The sequence below is a fragment of the Pezoporus flaviventris genome, unplaced genomic scaffold (genome assembly GCF_033815535.1).
Source record: "Pezoporus flaviventris isolate CSIRO_AGI_PZ_B2104156 unplaced genomic scaffold, CSIRO_AGI_Pfla_v1 ptg000947l, whole genome shotgun sequence".
NCBI classification, from domain to species: domain Eukaryota; kingdom Metazoa; phylum Chordata; class Aves; order Psittaciformes; family Psittacidae; genus Pezoporus; species Pezoporus flaviventris.
The window spans coordinates 114-21,915 of NW_026893492.1; the positions used below are offsets into that span (position 1 = coordinate 114).

Below are 21,802 nucleotides of genomic sequence, written 5' to 3' on the forward strand. Positions count from 1 at the left end.
GGTCAGCCCCACATATAGGGGTCAGGGACCCCATATATGGGGGTCAGCCCCACATATAGGGGTCAGGATGGGGGTCAGCCCCACATATGGGGGTCAGCCCCACATATAGGGGTCAGGATGGGGGTCAGCCCCACATATGGGGGTGAGCCCCACATATAGGGGTCAGGATGGGGGTCAGCCCCACATATGGGGGTGAGCCCCACATATAGGGGGTCAGGATGGGGGTCAGCCCCACATATGGGGGTGAGCCCCACATATAGGGGTCAGGATGGGGGTCAAGCCCCACATATGGGGGTCAGCCCCACATATAGGGGTTAGCCCCACATATAGGGGTCAGGATGGGGGTCAGCCCCACATATGGGGGTCAGCCCCACATATAGGGGTTAGCCCCACATATAGGGGTCAGGATGGGGGTCAGCCCCACATATGGGGGTCAGCCCCACATATAGGGGTCAGGATGGGGGTCAGCCCCACATATAGGGGTCAGAAGAGGGGTGAACCCCCCTATATAGGGTTAGAATGGGGGTGAGCCCCACATATAGGGGTCAGAATAGGGGTGAGCCCCACATATGGGGGTCAAGATGGGGGTCAGCCCCACATATAGGGGTCAGAATGGGGCTGAGCCCCACATATAGGGGTCAGGATGGGGGTAAGTCCCACATATGGGGGTAAGGATGGGGGTCAGCCCCATATATAGGGGTCAGAGTAGGGGTGAGCCCCACATATGGGGGTCAGGATGGGGGTGAACCCCACATATAGGGGTCAGGATGGGGGTCAGCCCCACATATAGGGGTCAGGATGGGGGTCAGCCCCACATATAGGGTTAGAAGGGGGGTGAGCCCCACATATAGGGGTCAGGATGGGGGTCCCCCCCTTACCTCCCCATAGGGTCCCACTCCATATGGGGGTACAGGCGGAAGGGCAGCGGTGTGGGGACATCATCCAGGAGCTGGTACCGCATCAGGGTCACCTATGGGGGGGACCCACAACATAGGGGTCCTATAGGGCCCCAATGGGTTGACCCCCCCCCATATGGGCTCCCAATGGGATATCCCACCTCTATAGGGCCCCAATGGGGTGACCCCCCCCATATGGGCTCCCAATGGGATGAGCCTTTCCTATAGGGCCCCAATGGGGTGACCCCCCCCATATGGGCTCCCAATGGGATGTCCCACCTCTATAGGGCCACAATGGGGTGACCCCCCCTATATAGGCTCCCAATGGGATGTCCCACCTCTATAGGGCCCCAATGGGGTGACCCCCCCCATATAGGCTCCCAATGGGATGAGCCCTTCCTATAGGGCCATAATGGGCTGTACCATATAGGACCCCAATGGGGGGGGGGGGGGGGGGGGGGCTATGGGGTGGGGGTTACCTCGCCCTGGGGGGGGGTCACCCTTAGCACCCTGTGGGTCTCGAACTCCTCCAGGTTAACGCAGGGGTGGAAGGAGACGTCGTCCACACGGACCTGGGTGCCGTAGCCTGGAGGGGTATGGGTGCTATGGGGGCTATGGGGGCTATGGGGGCTATGGGGGGTATGGGGGGTATGGGTGCTATGGGGGCTATGGGGGCTATGGGGGGTATGGGGGCTATGGGTGCTATGGGGGCTATGGGTGCTATGGGTGCTATGGGTGCTATGGGGGCTATGGGGGCTATGGGGGGTATGGGGGCTATGGGTGCTATGGGGGCTATGGGTGCTATGGGTGCTATGGGTGCTATGGGGGCTATGGGTGCTATGGGGGCTATGGGGGCTATGGGGGCTATGGGTGCTATGGGGGCTATGGGGGCTATGGGGGCTATGGGGGGTATGGGGGCTATGGGTGCTATGGGTGCTATGGGGGCTATGGGGGGTATGGGGGCTATGGGTGCTATGGGTGCTATGGGGGCTATGGGGGCTATGGGGGCTATGGGGGCTTATGGGGGGTATGGGGGCTATGGGGGGTATGGGGCTATGGGGGTATGGGGGCTATGGGGGCTATGGGGGCTTATGAGGGGTATGGGGGCTATGGGGGTATGGGGGGTATGGGGCTATGGGGGTATGGGGCTATGGGGGTATGGGGGCTATGGGGGGTATGGGGTTTATGGGGGCTATGGGGGGCTATGGGGGCTATGGGGGGTATGGGGGCTATAGGGGTATGGGGGGTATGGGGGCTATGGGGCTATGTGGGGTATGGGGGCTATAGGGGTATGGGGGTTATGGGGGGTATGGGAGGTATGGGGGTATGGGGGCTATGGGGGGCTATGGGGGCTATGGGGCTATGGGGGGTATGGGGGCTATGGTGCTATGGGTGCTATGGGGCTATGGGGGCTATGGGGGCTATGGGGGGTATGGGGGTTATGGGGGGGATGGGTGCTATGGGGCTATGGGGGTATGGGTCAATGGGGATCAATGGGGTTCAATGGGGATCAATGGGGGTCAATGGGGGTCAATGGGGATCAATGGGGTTCAATGGGGGTCAATGGGGTTCAATGGGGATCAATGGGGTTCAATGGGGGTCAATGGGGTTCAATGGGGATCAATGGGGGTCAATGGGGTTCAATGGGGGTCAATGGGGTTCAATGGGGGTCAATGGGGTTCAATGGGGTTCAATGGGGGTCAATGGGGGTCACTGTGGGGCTCTCACCCCTTAGCTCCGCTTTTCCCACGCAGAATTCCTCGCTCAGCCCAAGGCGCAGCTCTGGGGGGGCAATGGGGGCACCCATGGGTGCTGGGTGGGGGGGGGCACCCATGGGTGCTGGGTGGGGGTCACCCATAGGGGATGGGGGGGGGCACCCATGGGTGCTGGGTGGGGGGTACCCATAGGTGATGTGGGGGACCCATAGGGGATGGGGGGGGGGCACCCATGGGTGCTGGGGGGGGGGGGCACCCATAGGGGATGGGGTGGGGGCACCCATGGGTGCTGGGGGGGGCAATGGGGGGCAATGGGGGCACCCATGGGTGCTGGGGGGGGTACCCATAGGTGATGGGAGGGGACCCATAGGTGATGAGGGGGGCACCCATGGGTGCTGGGTGGGGGGGGCACCCATAGGGGATGGGGGGGGGGGCACCCATGGGTGCTGGGGGGGGGGGGCACCCATAGGGGATGGGGGGGGGGCACCCATGGGTGCTGGGGGGGGCACCCACTGGTGATGGAGGGAAACCCATAGGTGATGGGGGAGGCCCCATAGGGGATGGGGGGGAACCTATTGGTGATGGGGGGTGCACCCATAGGTTAAGGGGGCGGGGCACCCATAGGTGATGGGGGGGGACCCATAGGTGATGAGGGGGGCACCCATTGCTGATGAAGGGGGCACCCATAGGTGAGGCGGGGACCCATACTTGATGGGGGGGGGAACCCATTGGTGATGGGGGGGCACCCATAGGTTAAGGGGGCGGGGCACCCATAGGTGATGGGGGGGGACCCATAGGTGATGGGGGGGGGGCACCCATGGGTGCTGGCTGGGGGTCACCCATAGGTGATGGGGGGGACCCATAGGTGATGGGGGGGGCACCCATGGGTGCTGGCTGGGGGTCACTCATAGGTGATGGGGGGGACCCATAGGTGCTGGGTGGGGGGCACCCATAGGTGATGGGGGAGGGGGCAATGGGGGGTGAATGGGGGCACCCATGGGTGCTGGGTGGGGGGCACCCATGGGTGCCCCCCCCTCACCTCTGCAGTTGGGGATGTAGCACTTGAGGCGCATCTCCCCCTGCACGTCCACCTTAAGGGGGGTACCCTGGGGGGGGGGGGGCAAAATTGGGGTGAACCCCCCCTAAATAGGGTCCAAATGGGGGGTCCCAGCCCCATAGATGGTCAAAATAATGGGGGGGACCCCCATATAGGGTTAAAGGGGGGGGACACCCCATATAGGGTTAAAGGGGGGGACACCCCCATATAGGGTTAAATGGGGGGGAAGCCCCCATATAGGGTTAAAGGGGGGGACGACACCCCCATATAGGGTTAAAAGGGGGGACACCCCCATATAGGGTTAAAAGGGGGGGGACACCCCCATATAGGGTTAAAAGGGGGGGGGGACACCCCCATATAGGGTTAAAAGGGGGGGGGGACACCCCCATATAGTGTTAAAAGGGGGGGACACCCCCATATAGGGTTAAAAGGGGGGGACACCCCCATATAGGGTTAAAAGGGGGGGACACCCCCATATAGGGTTAAAACGGGGGGGGACACCCCCATATAGGGTTAAAAGGGGGGGGAAGCCCCCATATAGGGTTAAAAGGGGGGGGCACCCCCATATAGGGTTAAAAGGGGGGGGACACCCCCATATAGGGTTTAAAAGGGGGGGGGACACCCCCATATAGGGTTAAAAGGGGGGACGACACCCCATATAGGGTTAAAAGGGGGGGGACACCCCCATATAGGGTTAAAAGGGGGGGGACACCCCATATAGGGTTAAAAGGGGGGGGACACCCCCATATAGGGTTAAAAGGGGGGGACACCCCCATATAGGGCCTCAATGGGGGTATCCCCCCCCATAGAGGCCCATAATGGTTCGGTCCCCCCCTATGGCGGCCCTGGCTGGACTGAACCATTGTGGGTCCGGGGGGGGGGGGGGGGGTCAGGACCCACATTGGGGCTCAGCACCACGGTGAGGCGCTCCAGGACGTCCACGAAGAGCTCCTCCCCCTATGTGTGGGGCAGAGAAAGGGGGGTTAGGGGGGGATGGGGCTGGGATGGACTGGGATGGATGGACTGGGATATAATGGGATGCATTGGGATTGCATTGGGATGCATTGGGATGGGACTGGGATGGATTGGGATGGACTGGGATGCATTGGGATGGGACTGGGATGGACTGGGATGGAACTGGGATGGGATTGGGATGGATTGGGATGGAATGGGATGGACTGGGATGGGATTGGGATGGATTGGGATGGACTGGGATGGATTGGGATGGAATGGGATGGAATTGGGATGGAATGGGATGCATTGGGATGGACTGGGATGGAATGGGATGGACTGGGATGGAACTGGGATGGAACTGGGATGGGATTGGGATGGAATTGGGATGGACTGGGATGGAATTGGGATGGAACTGGGATGGACTGGGATGGAACTGGGATGGAACTGGGATGGACTGGGATGGAACTGGGATGGGATTGGGATGGACTGGGATGGACTGGGATGGGGATTGGGATGGAATGGGATGGAACTGGGATGGAACTGGGATGGAATGGGATGGACTGGGATGGAACTGGGATGGGATTGGGATGGACTGGGGTGGACTGGGATGGGATTGGGATGGAATGGGATGGAACTGGGATGGAACTGGGATGGACTGGGATGGACTGGGATGGAACTGGGATGGGATTGGGATGGACTGGGGTGGACTGGGATGGGACTGGGATGGAATGGGATGGAACTGGGATGGGACTGGGATGGAACTGGGCTATAAGGGATGGGACTGGGATATAATGGAATGCATTGGGATGCACTGGGATCCATTGGGATGGGACTGGGATAGAATGGGATGCATTGATATTGCAGGGGGATGCACTGGGATGTGCTGGGATCCATTGGGATCCATTGGGATCCATTGGGATGCACTGGGATCCATTGGGATCCATTGGGATGCACTGGGATGCATTGGGGTCCATTGGGATGCACTGGGATCCATTGGGATCCATTGGGATGCACTGGGATCCATTGGGATGAACTGGGATGCACTGGGATGCATTGGGATCCATTGGGATGCACTGGGATGCACTGGGATCCATTGGGATCCATTGGGGTCCATTGGGATGAACTGGGATCCATTGGGATGCATTGGGATCCATTGGGATGCATTGGGATCCATTGGGATGCACTGGGATGCACTGGGATCCATTGGGATCCATTGGGGTCCATTGGGATGCACTGGGATCCATTGGGATGCATTGGGATCCATTGGGATGCACTGGGATGCACTGGGATCCATTGGGATCCATTGGGGTCCATTGGGATGCACTGGGATCCATTGGGATGAACTGGGATCCATTGGGATCCATTGGCTATGGGGCGGGGGGGGGGTCACTCACCTGCTCCCCCCGGGCCGCCCCCAGGGGTCTCGTGGCGGCCGAGCCCGGAGCCACCTTGGAGCGTTGCGTGTCCGCCCCGAACTGCAACGGGAACAATGGGGACAATGGGGACAATGGGGACAATGGGGACAATGGGAACAATGGGGACAATGGGAACAATGGGGACAATGGGGACAATGGGGACAATGGGAACAATGGGGACAATGGGGACAATGGGGGACAATGGGGACAATGGGAACAATGGGGACAATGGGAACAATGGGGACAATGGGGACAATGGGGACAATGGGGACAATGGGGGGCAATGGGGACAATGGGGACAATGGGGACAATGGGGACAATGGGGACAATGGGGACAATGGGGACAATGGGAATAATGGGGACAATGGGGACAATGGGGACAATGGGGACAATGGGGACAATGGGAACAATGGGGACAATGGGGACAATGGGGACAATGGGAACAATGGGGACAATGGGGACAATGGGGACAATGGGGACAATGGGGACAATGGGAACAATGGGGACAATGGGGACAATGGGGACAATGGGAACAATGGGGACAATGGGGACAATGGGGACAATGGGGACAATGGGGACAATGGGAACAATGGGGACAATGGGGACAATGGGAAAAATGGGGACAATGGGGACAATGGGGACAATGGGAACAATGGGGACAATGGGGACAATGGGGACAATGGGAACAATGGGGACAATGGGAACAATGGGGACAATGGGGACAATGGGGACAATGGGGACAATGGGAACAATGGGAACAATGGGGACAATGGGGACAATGGGGACAATGGGGACAATGGGAACAATGGGGACAATGGGGACAATGGGGACAATGGGAACAATGGGGACAATGGGGACAATGGGGACAATGGGGACAATGGGAACAGCGGGAACAATGGGGACAATGGGGACAATGGGGACAATGGGGACAATGGGAACAATGGGGACAATGGGAACAATGGGGACAATGGGGACAATGGGAACAATGGGGACAATGGGGACAATGGGGACAATGGGGACAATGGGAACAATGGGGACAATGGGAACAATGGGAACAATGGGGACAATGGGGACAATGGGGACAATGGGGACAATGGGGACAACGGGGACAACGGGGACAACGGGGACAATGGGGACAATGGGAACAATGGGGACAATGGGGACAATGGGAACAATGGGGACAATGGGAACAATGGGGACAATGGGGACAATGGGGACAATGGGGACAATGGGGGGCAATGGGGACAATGGGGACAATGGGAACAATGGGGACAATGGGGACAATGGGGACAATGGGGACAATGGGAACAATGGGAACAATGGGGACAATGGGGACAATGGGGACAATGGGAACAATGGGGACAATGGGGACAATGGGGACAATGGGGACAATGGGGACAATGGGAACAATGGGGACAATGGGGACAATGGGGACAATGGGGACAATGGGGACAATGGGGACAATGGGAACAATGGGGGACAATGGGGACAATGGGGACAATGGGGACAATGGGAACAATGGGGACAATGGGGACAATGGGAACAACGGGAACAATGGGAATGGGAATGGAACGGGAACAATGGGGACAATGGGAACAATGGGGACAATGGGAACGGGAACAACGGGAACGGGAACAATGGGAATGGGAATGGAACGGGAACAACGGGAACAACGGGAATGGAACGGGAACAACGGGAACAATGGGAACAATGGGAACAATGGGAACAATGGGAACGGGAACAATGGGAACAACGGGAATGGAACGGGAACAGCGGGAACAATGGGAACAATGGGAACAACGGGAACGGGAATGGGAACAACGGGAATGGAACGGGAACAATGGGAATGGAATGGGAAAAATGGGGATGGGAACAATGGGAATGGGAACAACGTGAATGGAACGGGAACAGCGGGAATGGGAACAATGGGAATGGAACGGGAACAACGGGAATGGAATGGGAAGAACGGGAATGGGAACAACGGGAATGGAACGGGAACAATGGGAATGGTACGGGAACAACGGGGATGGGAACAATGGGAATGGAACGGGAACAACGGGAATGGAACGGGAACAATGGGAATGGAACGGGAACAATGGGAATGGAACGGGAACAACGGGAATGGAACAGGAACAACGGGGATGGGAACAATGGGAATGGAACGGGAACAACGGGAACGGGAACAACGGGAATGGAACGGGAACAGCGGGAACGGGAACAACGGGAATGGAACGGGAACAGCGGGAACGGGAACAACGGGAACAACGGGACCGGGAATGGGAGGGGAACGGGAACGCGGATGGGGATGGGAACGGGAGCGGGGATGGGAACGGGAATGGGAACGGGAATGGGGATGGGATTGGGAGGCATGGGGGGCACTGGGATGCACTGGGGGATGCTGGGAAAGGACTGGGATATACTGGGATGTACTGGGGGGTAATTGGGATGCATTGGGATGCACTGGGATGCACTGGGGGGTAATTGGGGTGCACTGGGATGCACTGGGGGGTAATTGGGATGCATTGGGGTGCACTGGGGGGTAATTGGGATGCACTGGGATGCACTGGGGGGTAATTGGGATGCATTAGGATGCACTGGGGGGTAATTGGGATGCATTGGGATGCACTGGGATGCACTGGGGGGTAATTGGGATGCATTGGGGTGCACTGGGGGGTAATTGGGATGCACTGGGATGCACTGGGGGGTAATTGGGATGCATTAGGATGCACTGGGGGGTAATTGGGATGCATTGGGATGCACTGGGATGCACTGGGGGGTAATTGGGATGCATTGGGGTGCACTGGGGGGTAATTGGGATGCATTGGGGTGCACTGGAGGGTAATTGGGATGCACTGGGATGCACTGGGGGGTAATTGGGATGCATTGGGATGCACTGGGATGCACTGGGGGGTAATTGGGATGCATTGGGATGCACTGGGATGCACTGGGGGGTAATTGGGATGCATTGGGATGCACTGGGATGCACTGGGGGGTAATTGGGGTGCACTGGGATGCACTGGGGGGTAATTGGGATGCATTGGGGTGCACTGGGGGGTAATTGGGATGCACTGGGATGCACTGGGGGGTAATTGGGATGCACTGGGATGCACTGGGGGGTAATTGGGATGCATTGGGATGCACTGGGATGCACTGGGGGGTAATTGGGATGCATTGGGGTGCACTGGGATGCACTGGAGGGTAATTGGGATGCATTGGGGTGCACTGGGGGGTAATTGGGATGCATTGGGGTGCACTGGGGGGTAATTGGGATGCACTGGGATGCACTGGGGGGTAATTGGGATGCATTGGGATGCACTGGGATGCACTGGGGGGTAATTGGGATGCATTGGGATGCACTGGGATGCACTGGGGGGTAATTGGGATGCATTGGGGTGCACTGGGGGGTAATTGGGATGCATTGGGATGCACTGGGATGCACTGGGGGGTAATTGGGATGCATTGGGGTGCACTGGGATGCACTGGGGGGTAATTGGGATGCATTGGGGTGCACTGGGGGGTAATTGGGATGCATTGGGATGCACTGGGATGCACTGGGGGGTAATTGGGATGCATTGGGATGCACTGGGGTGCACTGGGGGGTAATTGGGGTGCATTGGGATGCACTGGGATGCACTGGGGGGTAATTGGGGTGCATTGGGGTGCACTGGGGGTAATTGGGATGCACTGGGATGCACTGGGATGCACTGGGAGGTAATTGGGATGCATTGGGGTGCACTGGGGGGTAATTGGGATGCACTGGGATGCACTGGGATGCACTGGGGGGTAATTGGGGTGCATTGGGATGCACTGGGGTGCACTGGGGGGTAATTGGGATGCATTGGGGTGCACTGGGATGCACTGGGGGGTAATTGGGATGCATTGGGGTGCATTGGGATGCACTGGGGTGCACTGGGGGGTAATTGGGATGCATTGGGGTGCATTGGGATGCACTGGGGTGCACTGGGGGGTAATTGGGATGCATTGGGATGCACTGGGGGGTAATTGGGATGCATTGGGGTGCACTGGGGGGTAATTGGGATGCATTGGGATGCACTGGGGGGTAATTGGGATGCACTGGGATGCACTGGGGGGTAATTGGGATGCACTGGGATGCACTGGGATGCACTGGGGGGTAATTGGGGTGCATTGGGATGCACTGGGGGGTAATTGGGGTGCATTGGGATGCACTGGGGGGTAATTGGGATGCATTGGGATGCACTGGGATGCACTGGGATGCACTGGGAGCCCCCCTGCGCCCTCACCAGCCCAATGGAGCCCAGGTCCAGGAGGCTGAAGGGGGGGGAGCTCACGGGGGGGCTCTGGGTGAGGCTGCGCAGCACCTCTGGGGCCGTGCTCTGGATGTACCCATAGTCCTTTGGGGCGGGGCGGGGGGGGGGGTCACCCCAAAGAGGGGCCCCAGCACCCCCATAGGGGAACATGGAGCCAACCCCCCCCAAACCCCCTTTAAACGCCCCCAAACCCCTTTAAACGCCCCCAAACCCCCTTTAAACGCCCCCAAACCCCTTTAAACGCCCCCAAACCCCTTTAAACGCCCCCAAACCCCTTTAAACCGCCCCAAACACCCTTTAAACGCCCCCAAATCCCTTTAAACGCCCCCAAACCCCTTTAAACGCCCCCAAACCCCTTTAAACGCCCCAAACACCCTTTAAACCCCCCCAAATCCCCTTTAAACGCCCCCAAACCCCCTTTAAACGCCCCCAAACCCCTTTAAACCCCCCCAAAACCCTTTAAACGCCCCCAAACCCCCCTTAAATGCCCCCAAATCCCCTTTAAACGCCCCCAAACCCCTTTAAACGCCCCCAAACCCCTTTAAACGCCCCCAAACCCCCTTTAAACGCCCCCAAACCCCTTTAAACCCCCCCAAACCCCTTTAAACACCCCCAAACCCCCTTTAAACCCCCCCAAACCCCTTTAAACGCCCCCAAACCCCATTTAACCGCCCCCAAACCCCCTTTAAACGCCCCCAACCCCTTTAAACGCCCCCAAACCCACTTTAAACCCCCCCAAACCTCTTTAAACGCCCCCAACCCCCTTTAAACGCCCCCAAACCCCTTTAAACGCCCCCAAACCCCTTTAAACGCCCCCCAACCCCTTTAAACGCCCCCCAAACCCCTTTAAACGCCCCCAAACCCCCTTTAAACGCCCCCAAACCCCTTTAAACGCCCCCAAACCCCCTTTAAACACCCCCAAACCTCTTTAAATGCCCCCAAACCCCTTTAAACTCCCTCAAACCCCCTTTAAACGCCCCCCAAACCCCCTTTAAACACCCCCAAACCCCCTTTAAACCCCCCCAAACCCCTTTAAACGCCCCCCAAACGCCCCCAAACCCCCTTTAAACGCCCCCAAACCCCTTTAAACGCCCCCCAAACCCCTTTAAACGCCCCCCAAACCCCTTTAAACGCCCCCAAACCCCCTTTAAACGCCCCCAAACCCCTTTAAACGCCCCCAAACCCCCTTTAAACACCCCCAAACCTCTTTAAATGCCCCCAAACCCCTTTAAACTCCCTCAAACCCCCTTTAAACGCCCCCCAAACCCCCTTTAAACACCCCCAAACCCCCTTTAAACCCCCCCAAACCCCTTTAAACGCCCCCCAAACGCCCCCAAACCCCCTTTAAACGCCACCAAACCCCTTTAAACGCACCCAAACCCCTTTAAACGCCCCCAAACCCCCTTTAAACCCCCCCAAACCCCTTTAAACGCCCCCAAACCCCCTTTAAACGCCCCCAAACCCCTTTAAACCCCCCCAAACCCTTTTAAACGCCCCCAAACCCCTTTAAACGCCCCCAAACCCTTTTAAACGCCCCCAAACCCCCTTTAAACCCCCCCAAACCCCCTTTAAACGCCCCCAAACCCCTTTAAACGCCCCCAAACCCCCTTTAAACCCCCCCAAACCTCTTTAAACGCCCCCAAACCCCCTTTAAACGCCCCCAAACCCCCTTTAAACCCCCCCAAACCTCTTTAAACGCCCCCAAACCCCCTTTAAACCCCCCCAAACCTCTTTAAACGCCCCCAAACCCCTTTAAACGCCCCCAAACCCCCTTTAAACGCCCCCAAACCCCTTTAAACGCCCCCCAACCCCTTTAAACGCCCCCAAACCCCTTTAAACGCCCCCAAACCCCCTTTAAACGCCCCCAAACCCCCTTTAAACGCCCCCAAACCCCTTTAAACCCCCCCAAACCCACTTTAAACGCCCCCAAACCCCTTTAAACGCCCCCAAACCCCTTTAAACCCCCCCAAACCCACTTTAAACGCTCCCAAACCCCTTTAAACGCCCCCAAACCCCTTTAAACCCCCCCAAACCCACTTTAAACGCCCCCAAACCCCTTTAAACGCCCCCAAACCCCCTTTAAACGCCCCCAAACCCCTTTAAACGCCCTCAAACCTCTTTAAACGCCCCCCAAACGCCCCCAAACCCCTTTAAACGCCCCCCAACCCCTTTAAACGCCCCCAAACCCCCTTTAAACGCCCCCAATCCCATTTAAACGCCCCCAAACCCCTTTAAACGCCCCCAAACCCCTTTAAACCCCCCCAAACCCCCTTTAAACGCCCCCAATCCCCTTTAAACGCCCCCCAACGCCGTTTAAACGCCCCCAAACGCCTTTAAACGCCTTTAAACGCCCCCCAACGCCGTTGAAACGCCCCCACCCGTTTAAACGCCCCCACCAGCATCTCCTCCAGCAGCTCGGACACCAACGCGAAGTTCCCCCCCACGTTCTTCTCGCTCAGGGGCCCGCAGAAGTCCCTCAGCAGCGCCACCAACCTGCGAGGGGTGGAAATGGGGCCAAAAGGACCCAAAACGGGCTCAAAATGGGCAAAAATGGGTCAAAAATGACCCAAAATGGGCCAAAATGACCAAAAATGACCCAAAATGGGCTCCAAATGACTCAAAATGACTCCAAATGACACGAAATGGGTCGTAATGACCCAAAATGGGTCAAAAATGACCCAAAATGACCCAAAATGGGCCAAAATGGGTCAAAAAGGACCCAAAATGGGCTCAAAATGGGCCAAAATGACCAAAAATGACCCAAAATGGGCACAAAATGGGCCAAAATGACCAAAAATGACCCAAAATGGGCACAAAATGACCCAAAATGGGCTCCAAATGACTCAAAATGACTCCAAATGACACGAAATGGGTCGTAATGACCCAAAATGGGTCAAAAATGACCCAAAATGACCCAAAATGGGCCAAAATGGGTCAAAAAGGACCCAAAATGGGCTCAAAATGGGCCAAAATGACCAAAAATGACCCAAAATGGGCACAAAATGTCCCAAAATGGGCTCCAAATGACTCAAAATGACTCCAAATGAGACGAAATGGGTCGTAATGACCCAAAATGGGCCAAAATGACCAAAAATGACCCAAAATGGGCTCAAAATGGGCCAAAAAGACCAAAAATGACCAAAAATGGGCACAAAATGTCCCAAAATGGGCTCCAAATGACTCAAAATGACTCCAAATGACACGAAATGGGTCGTAATGACCCAAAATGGGCCAAAATGGGTCAAAAATGACCCAAAATGAGCTCAAAATGACCCAAAATGGGCTCAAAATGGGTCAAAAATTACCCAAAATGGGCTCAAAATGACCCAAAATGGGCACATAATGACTCGAAATGGACACAAAATGGGCACAAAATGACCAAAAATGAGCCGAAATGGGTCAAAAATGAACCAAAATGAGCCCAAAACGACCAAAAATGACGCAAAATGGGCTCAAAATGACCCAAAATGGGCCCAAATGACCCAAAATGGTTCAAAAATGACCCAAATGGGCCCCAAATGACCCAAAATGGGTCAAAAATGATCTAAAATGTCCCAAAATGACCCAAAATGACCCAAGATGGGCCCAAAATGACCCAAAATGGGCTCAAAATGACTCAATATGGGCCCAAAATGACCCCAAATGACTCGAAATGGGCCGTAATGACCCCAAATGACCCAAATTAGGTCAAAAATGACCCAAAATGAGCTCAAAATGACCCAAAATGGGCTCCAAATGACTCAAAATGCGCCGAAAATGACCCCAAATGACACGAAATGGGCCGTAATGACCCAAAAAGGGCCAAAATGGGTCAAAAATGACCCAATATGGGCACAAAATGACAAAAAAATGAGCCAAAATGGGTCGAAAATGAACCAAAATGGGCACAAAATGACCAAAAATGAGCCAAAAATGCGTCAAAAATGACCCAAAATGGGCTCAAAATGACAAAAATTACCCTAAAATGGGCCCAAATGACCCAAAATGACCCTAAATGGCCCCCAAATGACCCGAAATGGGCCAAAATGGGTCAAAAATGACCCAAAAAGGGCACAAAATGACCCAAAATGGGCTCAAAATGACTCAAAATGCGCCGAAAATGACCCGAATGACTCGAAATGAGCCGTAATGACCCGAAATGGGCCAAAATGGGTCAAAAATTACCCAAAATGTGCTCAAAATGACCAAAAATGACCCAAAATGGGCTCAAAATGACCCAAAATGGGCACAAATACCCCAAATGACTCGAAATGGACACAAAATGACCCAAAATGGGCCAAAAATGACCAAAAAAGACCCAAAATGGGTCAAAAATGACCCAAAATGGGCACAAAATGACCAAAAATGAGCCAAAATGGGTCAAAAATGAACCAAAATGGGCCAAAATTGGTCAAAAATGAACCAAAATGGGCCCAAAATGGCCGAAAATACACAAAACCAGCTCTAAAATGGCCCAAAATGACCCAAAATGGGTTCAAAATGGCCCCAAATGGGTCCAGAATGACCCAAAATTGGTCCAAAATGACCCAAAATGAGCTCCAAATGACCCAAAACGGGCTCAAAATGACCCAAAATGGGCCCAGAATGACCCAAAATACACAAAAACCAGCTCTAAAACTGCCCAAAATGGCCAAAATTGGCCCAGAATGATCCAAAATAACCCCAAATGACCCAAAACGAGCCCAAAAGGCAACAGAATGGCCCCAAAATGACCTAAAATACACAAAAACACCCCCAAAATGTCCCACAAACATCCCAAAATATCCCAAAACGCCCCCAAAGATCCAAAACACCCCAAAACCACCCCAAAAAGGCCCGCCAAAACCCCCAAACGCCCGCTAAAACCGCCCCCAAAACCACACCAAAATGCCCCAAAAACGCCCCAAAACGCCCCGAATCGCCCCCTAAAAAGCCCCCCAAAAAAGCCCAAACCCCCCCAAACTGCCCCCAAAACGCCCCCCAAAATCGCCCCTTAAAACGCCCCACAAACACCCTAAAAACGCCCCCAAACCACCCCAAAAACGCCCCTAAAATGCCCCCAAACCGCCCTAAAAATGCCCCAAAACGTCCCCCTAAAACACCCCCAAAATGCCCCAAAACACCCTGAAAACGCCCCCAAACCACCCCCAAAACACCCTCCAACACCCCAAAATGCCCCAAAAAAGCCCAAACCTCCCCAAACGCCCCCAAAGTGCCCCAAAATCTCCACTTAAAACACCTATAAAATGCCCCAGAAGACCCTAAAAAAGCCCCCAAAACAACCTAAAAACGCCCCAAAAATGTCCCAAAACGTCCCCCAAAATCACCCCTTAAAACGCCCCTAAAATGCCCCACAAACACCTTAAAACGCCCCCAAACCACCCCAAAAACGCTCTCTAAACGCCACAAAACCACCCCAAAAACGCTCCCCAAAGTGCCCCAAAAACGCCCCCCAAAATCGCCCCTTAAGACACCCCTAAAATGCCCCAAAAACACCCCAAAAAGCCCCAAAAAAACCTAAAAACGCCCCAAAAATGTCCCAAAATCGCCCCCCAAAATCAACCCCCAAATCGCCCCTAAAATGCCCCACAAAAACCCCAAAAACGCCCCCAAACCCCCCAAAATCGCCCCTTAAAACGCCCCTAAAATGCCCCAAAACACCCTAAAAACGCCTCCAAACACCCCAAAACGCCCCAAAAAAGCCCAAACCCCCCCAAACTGCCCCAAAAGCGCCCCCCAAAATCGCCCCTTAAAACGCCCCTAAAATGCCCCACAAACACCCCAAAAACGCCCCAAAACGCCCCTAAAACGCCCCCCAAAATCGCCCCTTAAAACTCCCCTAAAATGCCCCACAAACACCCCAAAAACGCCCCAAAACGCCCCTAAAACGCCCCCCAAAATCGCCCCTTAAAACGCCCTAAAAATGCCCCAAAACGTCCCCCTAAACCGCCCCTTAAAACGCCCCTAAAATGCCCCAAAACACCCCAAAAATGCCCCAAAACGTCCCCCTAAAACACCTATAAAATGCCCCAAAACACCCTAAAAACGCCCCCAAAACACCCCAAAACCGCCCTCCAAACGACCCAAAACACCCCAAAAAAAACAAACCCCCCAAACGCCCCCAAAGTGCCCCAAAAGCGCCCCCCAAAATCGCCCCTTACAACGCCCTAAAATGCCCCACAAAAAACCCAAAAACGCACCAAAACGCTCCTAAAACGCCCCCCAAAATCGCCCCTTAAAACGCCCTAAAAATGCCCAAAAACGTCCCCCTAAACCGCCCCTAAAAACGCCCCTAAAATGCCCCAAAACACCCCAAAAATGCCCCAAAACGTCCCCCTAAACCGCCCCTAAAAACACCCCAAAAATGCCCCAAAACACCCCAAAAATGCCCCAAAATCGCCCCTTAAAACACCTATAAAATGCCCCAAAACACCCTAAAAACGCCCCCAAAACACCCCAAAAACGCTCTCCAAATGCCCCAAAATGCCCCAAAAAAGCTCAAACCTCCCCAAACGCCCCCAAAGTGCCCCAAAAACGCCCCCCAAAATCGCCCCTTAAAACACCCCTAAAATGCCCCAAAACACCCTAAAACGCCTCCAAAACACCCTAAAAATGCCCCAAAAATGTCCCAAAACATCCCCCAAAATCGCCCCCCAAAATCACCCCCTAAAATGCCCCACAAACACCCCAAAACGCCCCCAAACCACCTCAAAAACGCTCTCCAAACGCCCCAAAACCACCCCAAAAACGTTCTCCAAACTACCCCCAAAACGCCCCCCAAGTGCCCCAAAAACGCCCCCAAAATCGCCCCTTAAAACGCCCCTAAAATGCCCCACAGACACCTCAAAAAGCCCCCAAAACACCCTAAAAACGCCCCAAAAATGTCCCAAAACGTCCCCCAAAATCGCCCCCCAAAATCGCCCCCTAAAATGCCCCACAAACACCCCAAAAGGCCCCAAACCACCCCAAAAACGCTCTCCAAACGCCCCAAAACCACCCCAAAAACGTTCTCCAAACTACCCCCAAAACGCCCCCCAAGTGCCCCAAAAACGCCCCCCAAAATCGCCCCTTAAAACGCCCCTAAAATGCCCCACAAACACCCCAAAAAGCCCCCAAAAAACCCTAAAAACGCCCCAAAAATGTCCCAAAACGTCCCCCAAAATCGCCCCCCAAAATCACCCCTTAAAACGCCCCTAAAATGCCCCACAAAAACCCCAAAACGCCCCCAAACCCCCCCAAAATCGCCCCTTAAAACGCCCCTAAAATGCCCCACAAACACCCCCAAAACGCCCCCAAACCCCCCCAAAATCGCCCCTTAAAACGCCCCTAAAATGCCCCAAAACACCCTAAAAACGCCCCCAAACCACCCAAAACCGCCCTCCAAACGCCCCAAAACGCCCCCAAAAAACCCAACCCCCCCCCAAACGCCCCCAAAGTGCCCCCCAACCCCCCCAACCCCCCCAAATTCGCCCCCTTGGCACCTATTGAGGAACTCAACAAGGGTGAACGGCGACGCCTCCGCCGCCGCGGTGGCCACGAAGTAGAGCCCCGAGTGGCGCACGTGGACAAAGTGGAGGCCCCCAAGGGCCTGGGGGGGCAATGGGGGGCAATGGGGGTCAATGGGGGGCAATGGGGGTCAATGGGAGTCAATGGAGATCAATGGGGGCCAATGGGGGGCAATGGGGGGCAATGGGGGGCAATGGGAGTCAATGGGGGTCAATGGGAGTCAATGGGGGTCAATGGAGATCAATGGGGGTCAATGGGGGGCAATGGGAGTCAATGGAGATCAATGGGGGGCAATGGGGGACAATGGGGGGCAATGGGGGGCAATGGGGGGCAAGGGCGGTCAATGGGGGGCAATGGGGGCCAATGGGGGGCAAGGAGGGGCAATGGGGGTCAATGGAAGTCAATGGGGGGCAATGGAGATCAATGGGGGGCAATGGGAGTCAATGGAGATCAATGGGGGGCAATGGGGGGCAATGGGGGTCAATGGCAGTCAATGGGGGGCAATGGGGGCCAATGGGGGGCAATGGGGGGCAATGGGGTGCAATGGGAGTCAATGGGGGGCAATGGGGGGCAATGGGAGTCAATGGGGGTCAATGGGGGGCAATGGGGGGCAATGGGGGGCAATGGGAGTCAATGGGGGGCAATGGGGGGCAATGGGAGTCAATGGGGGTCAATGGGGGTCAATGGGGGGCAATGGGGGTCAATGGGGGATCAATGGGCAGCAACGGGAGTCAACAGGGGTCAATGGGGGGCAATGGGAGCCAATGGGGGACGATGGGGGTCAATGGGGGGCAATGGGGGACAATGGGGGTCAATGGGGATCAATGGGGGTCAATGGGGATCAATGGGGGGCAATGGGGGGCAATGGCGGTCAATGGGGGTCAATGGGGGGCAATGGGAGTCAATGGGGCTCAATGGGGCTCAATGGGGGGCAATGGGGGGCAATGGCGGTCAATGGGGGTCAATGGGGGTCAATGGGAGTCAATGGGGCTCAATGGGGCTCAATGGGGGGCAATGGCGGTCAATGGGGGGCAATGGGGGGCAATGGGGATCAATTGGAGCCAATGGGGGTCAATGGGGGGCAATGGGGGTCAACGGCAGTCAACGGGGGTCAATGGGGATCAATGGGTGTCAATGGGGGTCAACGGCGGTCAATGGGGCTCAATGGGGTTCAATGGGGCTCAATGGGGCTCAATGGGGCTCAACGGAAGTCAATACCGACGCCACCTCCATGTGGCCATGAAGGCGACCAGCACCCTGGGACCATTGAAATCAATGGGACCCCCATTGCCCCCCATTGCCCCATAGCGCCCCATAGCGCCCCCCATAGCCCCCCACGGTACCATGAAGACCGGGGCTTGGTCCCCCGGCAGCGCGGTGACGCCGCGGTAGAAGAGCTCGGCCACGTCGGTCCCGGGCTCCGAGGGCTCCCCACGGACTATGGGGTGCAGGGGGGGAGGTTGGGGGTCAAGGAGAAATAGGGGGGGTGGGGGGCACAAGGGGGACCCCATAATGGGGGGGGGAGGAGAGCATATATGGGGCACAATGGGGGGGGCATCCTTATATGGGGGGACCCCATAATGGGGGGGGGGAAGAGGATATATGGGGCACAATGGGGGGACATCCCTATATGGGGGCACATGGGGGGACCCCATAATGGGGGGGGGAAGAGGATATATGGGGCACAATGGGGGGGACATCCCTATATGGGGGCACATGGGGGGACCCCATAATGGGGGGGGAAGAGGATATATGGGGCACAATGGGGGGGCATCCTTATATGGGGGCACATGGGGGGACCCCATAATGGGGGGGGGAAGAGGATATATGGGGCACAATGGGGGGGACATCCCTATATGGGGGCACATGGGGGCACCCCATAATGGGGGGGGGAAGAGGATATATGGGGCACAATGGGGGGGCATCCTTATATGGGGGCACATGGGGGGACCCCATAATGGGGGGGGGAAGAGGTTATATGGGGCACAATGGGGGGGACATCCCTATATGGGGGCACATGGGGGGACCCCATAATGGGGGGGGGGGAAGAGGATATATGGGGCACAATGGGGGGGGGGGGGGGAAGAGGATATATGGGGCACAATGGGGGGGCATCCTTATATGGGGGCACAAGGGGGACCCCATAATGGGGGGGGAAGAGGATATATGGGGCACAATGGGGGGCATCCTTATATGGGGGCACAAGGGGGCACCCCATAATGGGGGGGGAAGAGGATATATGGGGCACAATGTGGGTCATCCCTATATGGGGGCACATGGGGGGACCCCATAATGGGGGGGGGAAGAGGATATATGGGGCACAATGGGGGGGCATCCCTATATGGGGGCACATGGGGGGACCCCATAATGGGGGGGGAAGAGGATATATGGGGCACAATGGGGGACATCCCTATATGGGGGCACTGGGGGGACCCCATAATGGGGGGGGGAAGAGGATATATGGGGCACAATGGGGGGGCATCCTTATATGGGGCACAAGGGCGCACCCCATAATGGGGGGGGAAGAGGATATATGGGGCACAATGGGGGGCATCCTTATATGGGGGCACATGGGGGGACCCCATAATGGGGGGGGAAGAGGATATATGGGGCACAATGGGGGGCATCCTTATATGGGGGCACATGGGGGGACCCCATAATGGGGGGGGGAAGAGGATATATGGGGCACAATGGGGGGGACATCCCTATATGGGGGCACATGGGGGGACCCCATAATGGGGGGGGGAAGAGGATATATGGGGCACAATGGGGGGGGCATCCTTATATGGGGGCACAAGGGGGGGGACACCCCCTTATAAGGTCATAATGGGTGAATGCCCCCCATATAGGGTTATAATGGGGGGAACCCCCCCATATAGGGTCACAATAGGGGTGTCCTTCCCCATATAGGGTTATAATAGGGGTCTCCCCCCATATAGGGCCATAATGGGGTGAACCCCCCCATATAGGGCCATAATAGGGGTGAACCCCCCCATATAGGGCCACAATAGGGGTGACCCCCCCCATATAGGGCCATAATAGGGGTGAACCCCCCCATAGGGTTATAATAGGGGTCTCCCCTCACATAGAGCCATAATAGGGGTGAACCCCCCCATATAGGACCATAATAGGGGTGTCCCCCCCATATAGGGCCACAATAGGGGTGTCCCCCCCCATATAGGGTCACAATAGGGGGGTCCCCCCATATAGGGTCACAATAGGGGTGTCCCCCCCCATAGGGTCACAATAGGGGTGTCCCCCCCATATAGGGTCACAATAGGGGTCTCCCCCCCATATAGGGCCATAATAGGGGTGTCCCCCCCATATAGGGCCATAATAGGGGGGTCCCCCCATATAGGGTCACAATAGGGGTGTCCCCCCCATATAGGGTCACAATAGGGGGGTCCCCCCATATAGGGCCATAATAGGGGTGAACCCCCCCATATAGGGTCACAATAGGGGTGTCCCCCCCATATAGGGTCACAATAGGGGGTCCCCCATATAGGGCCATGCTTGGGGGGGCGGAAGGATACAGTCCCTATGGAGCAGCCGATCTCCCTTGGAAGAGAGGATGAAGAGCTGGGACAGCATCGCCCTATGGGGCGGGGACACACAACGGGGGTCAAGGGGGCGCCCCATAGATCCCCATTAACCCCATAGATCCCCATTAACCCCATAGATCCCCATTACCCCCCATAGATCCCCATTAACCCCATAGATCCCCATTACCCCCCATAGATCCCCATTAACCCCATAGATCCCCATTAAACCCCATAGATCCCCATTAACCCCATAGATCCCCATTACCCCCCATAGATCCCCATTAACCCCATAGATCCCCATTAACCCCATAGATCCCCATTACCCCCCATAGATCCCCATTAACCCCATAGATCCCCATTAACCCCATAGATCCCCATTACCCCCCATAGATCCCCATTAACCCCCATAGATCCCCATTACCCCCCATAGATCCCCATTAACCCCATAG

General features: G+C 56.2%; 1 protein-coding gene across 1 annotated transcript; it reads right to left on the reverse strand.

Moving 5' to 3' along the window:
* Nucleotides 1-858: 858 nt before the first annotated feature.
* On the reverse strand, nucleotides 859-21,412 carry AP4M1 (adaptor related protein complex 4 subunit mu 1). The gene is made up of 11 exons (XM_061444510.1): nucleotides 21,345-21,412; nucleotides 19,155-19,249; nucleotides 17,787-17,893; nucleotides 12,723-12,819; nucleotides 10,300-10,410; nucleotides 6,017-6,097; nucleotides 4,569-4,625; nucleotides 3,651-3,717; nucleotides 2,625-2,678; nucleotides 1,376-1,482; nucleotides 859-970 (listed from the first exon to the last, which is right to left on the reverse strand). The coding sequence occupies exons 1-11, from the start codon at nucleotides 21,400-21,402 to the stop codon at nucleotides 875-877; spliced, it is 930 nt and encodes a 309-aa protein (XP_061300494.1). The 5' UTR covers nucleotides 21,403-21,412; the 3' UTR covers nucleotides 859-874.
* Nucleotides 21,413-21,802: the final 390 nt, after the last annotated feature.

What these genes read in the sequence shown, in the direction of transcription:
- AP4M1 (XM_061444510.1), bottom strand. Translation starts at nt 21,402, where the DNA reads ATGCTGTCCCAGCTCTTCATCCTCTCTTCCAAGGGAGATCGGCTGCTC. An exon ending in GGGAAAAGCGGAGCTAAGGG is followed by an intron (nt 1,483 to 2,624) that starts GTGAGAGCCCCA and finishes ATACCCCTCCAG; the next exon opens with GCTACGGCACCCAGGTCCGT. An exon ending in TGACCCCCCCCCAGGGCGAG is followed by an intron (nt 971 to 1,375) that starts GTAACCCCCACC and finishes TCCCCCCCATAG; the next exon opens with GTGACCCTGATGCGGTACCA.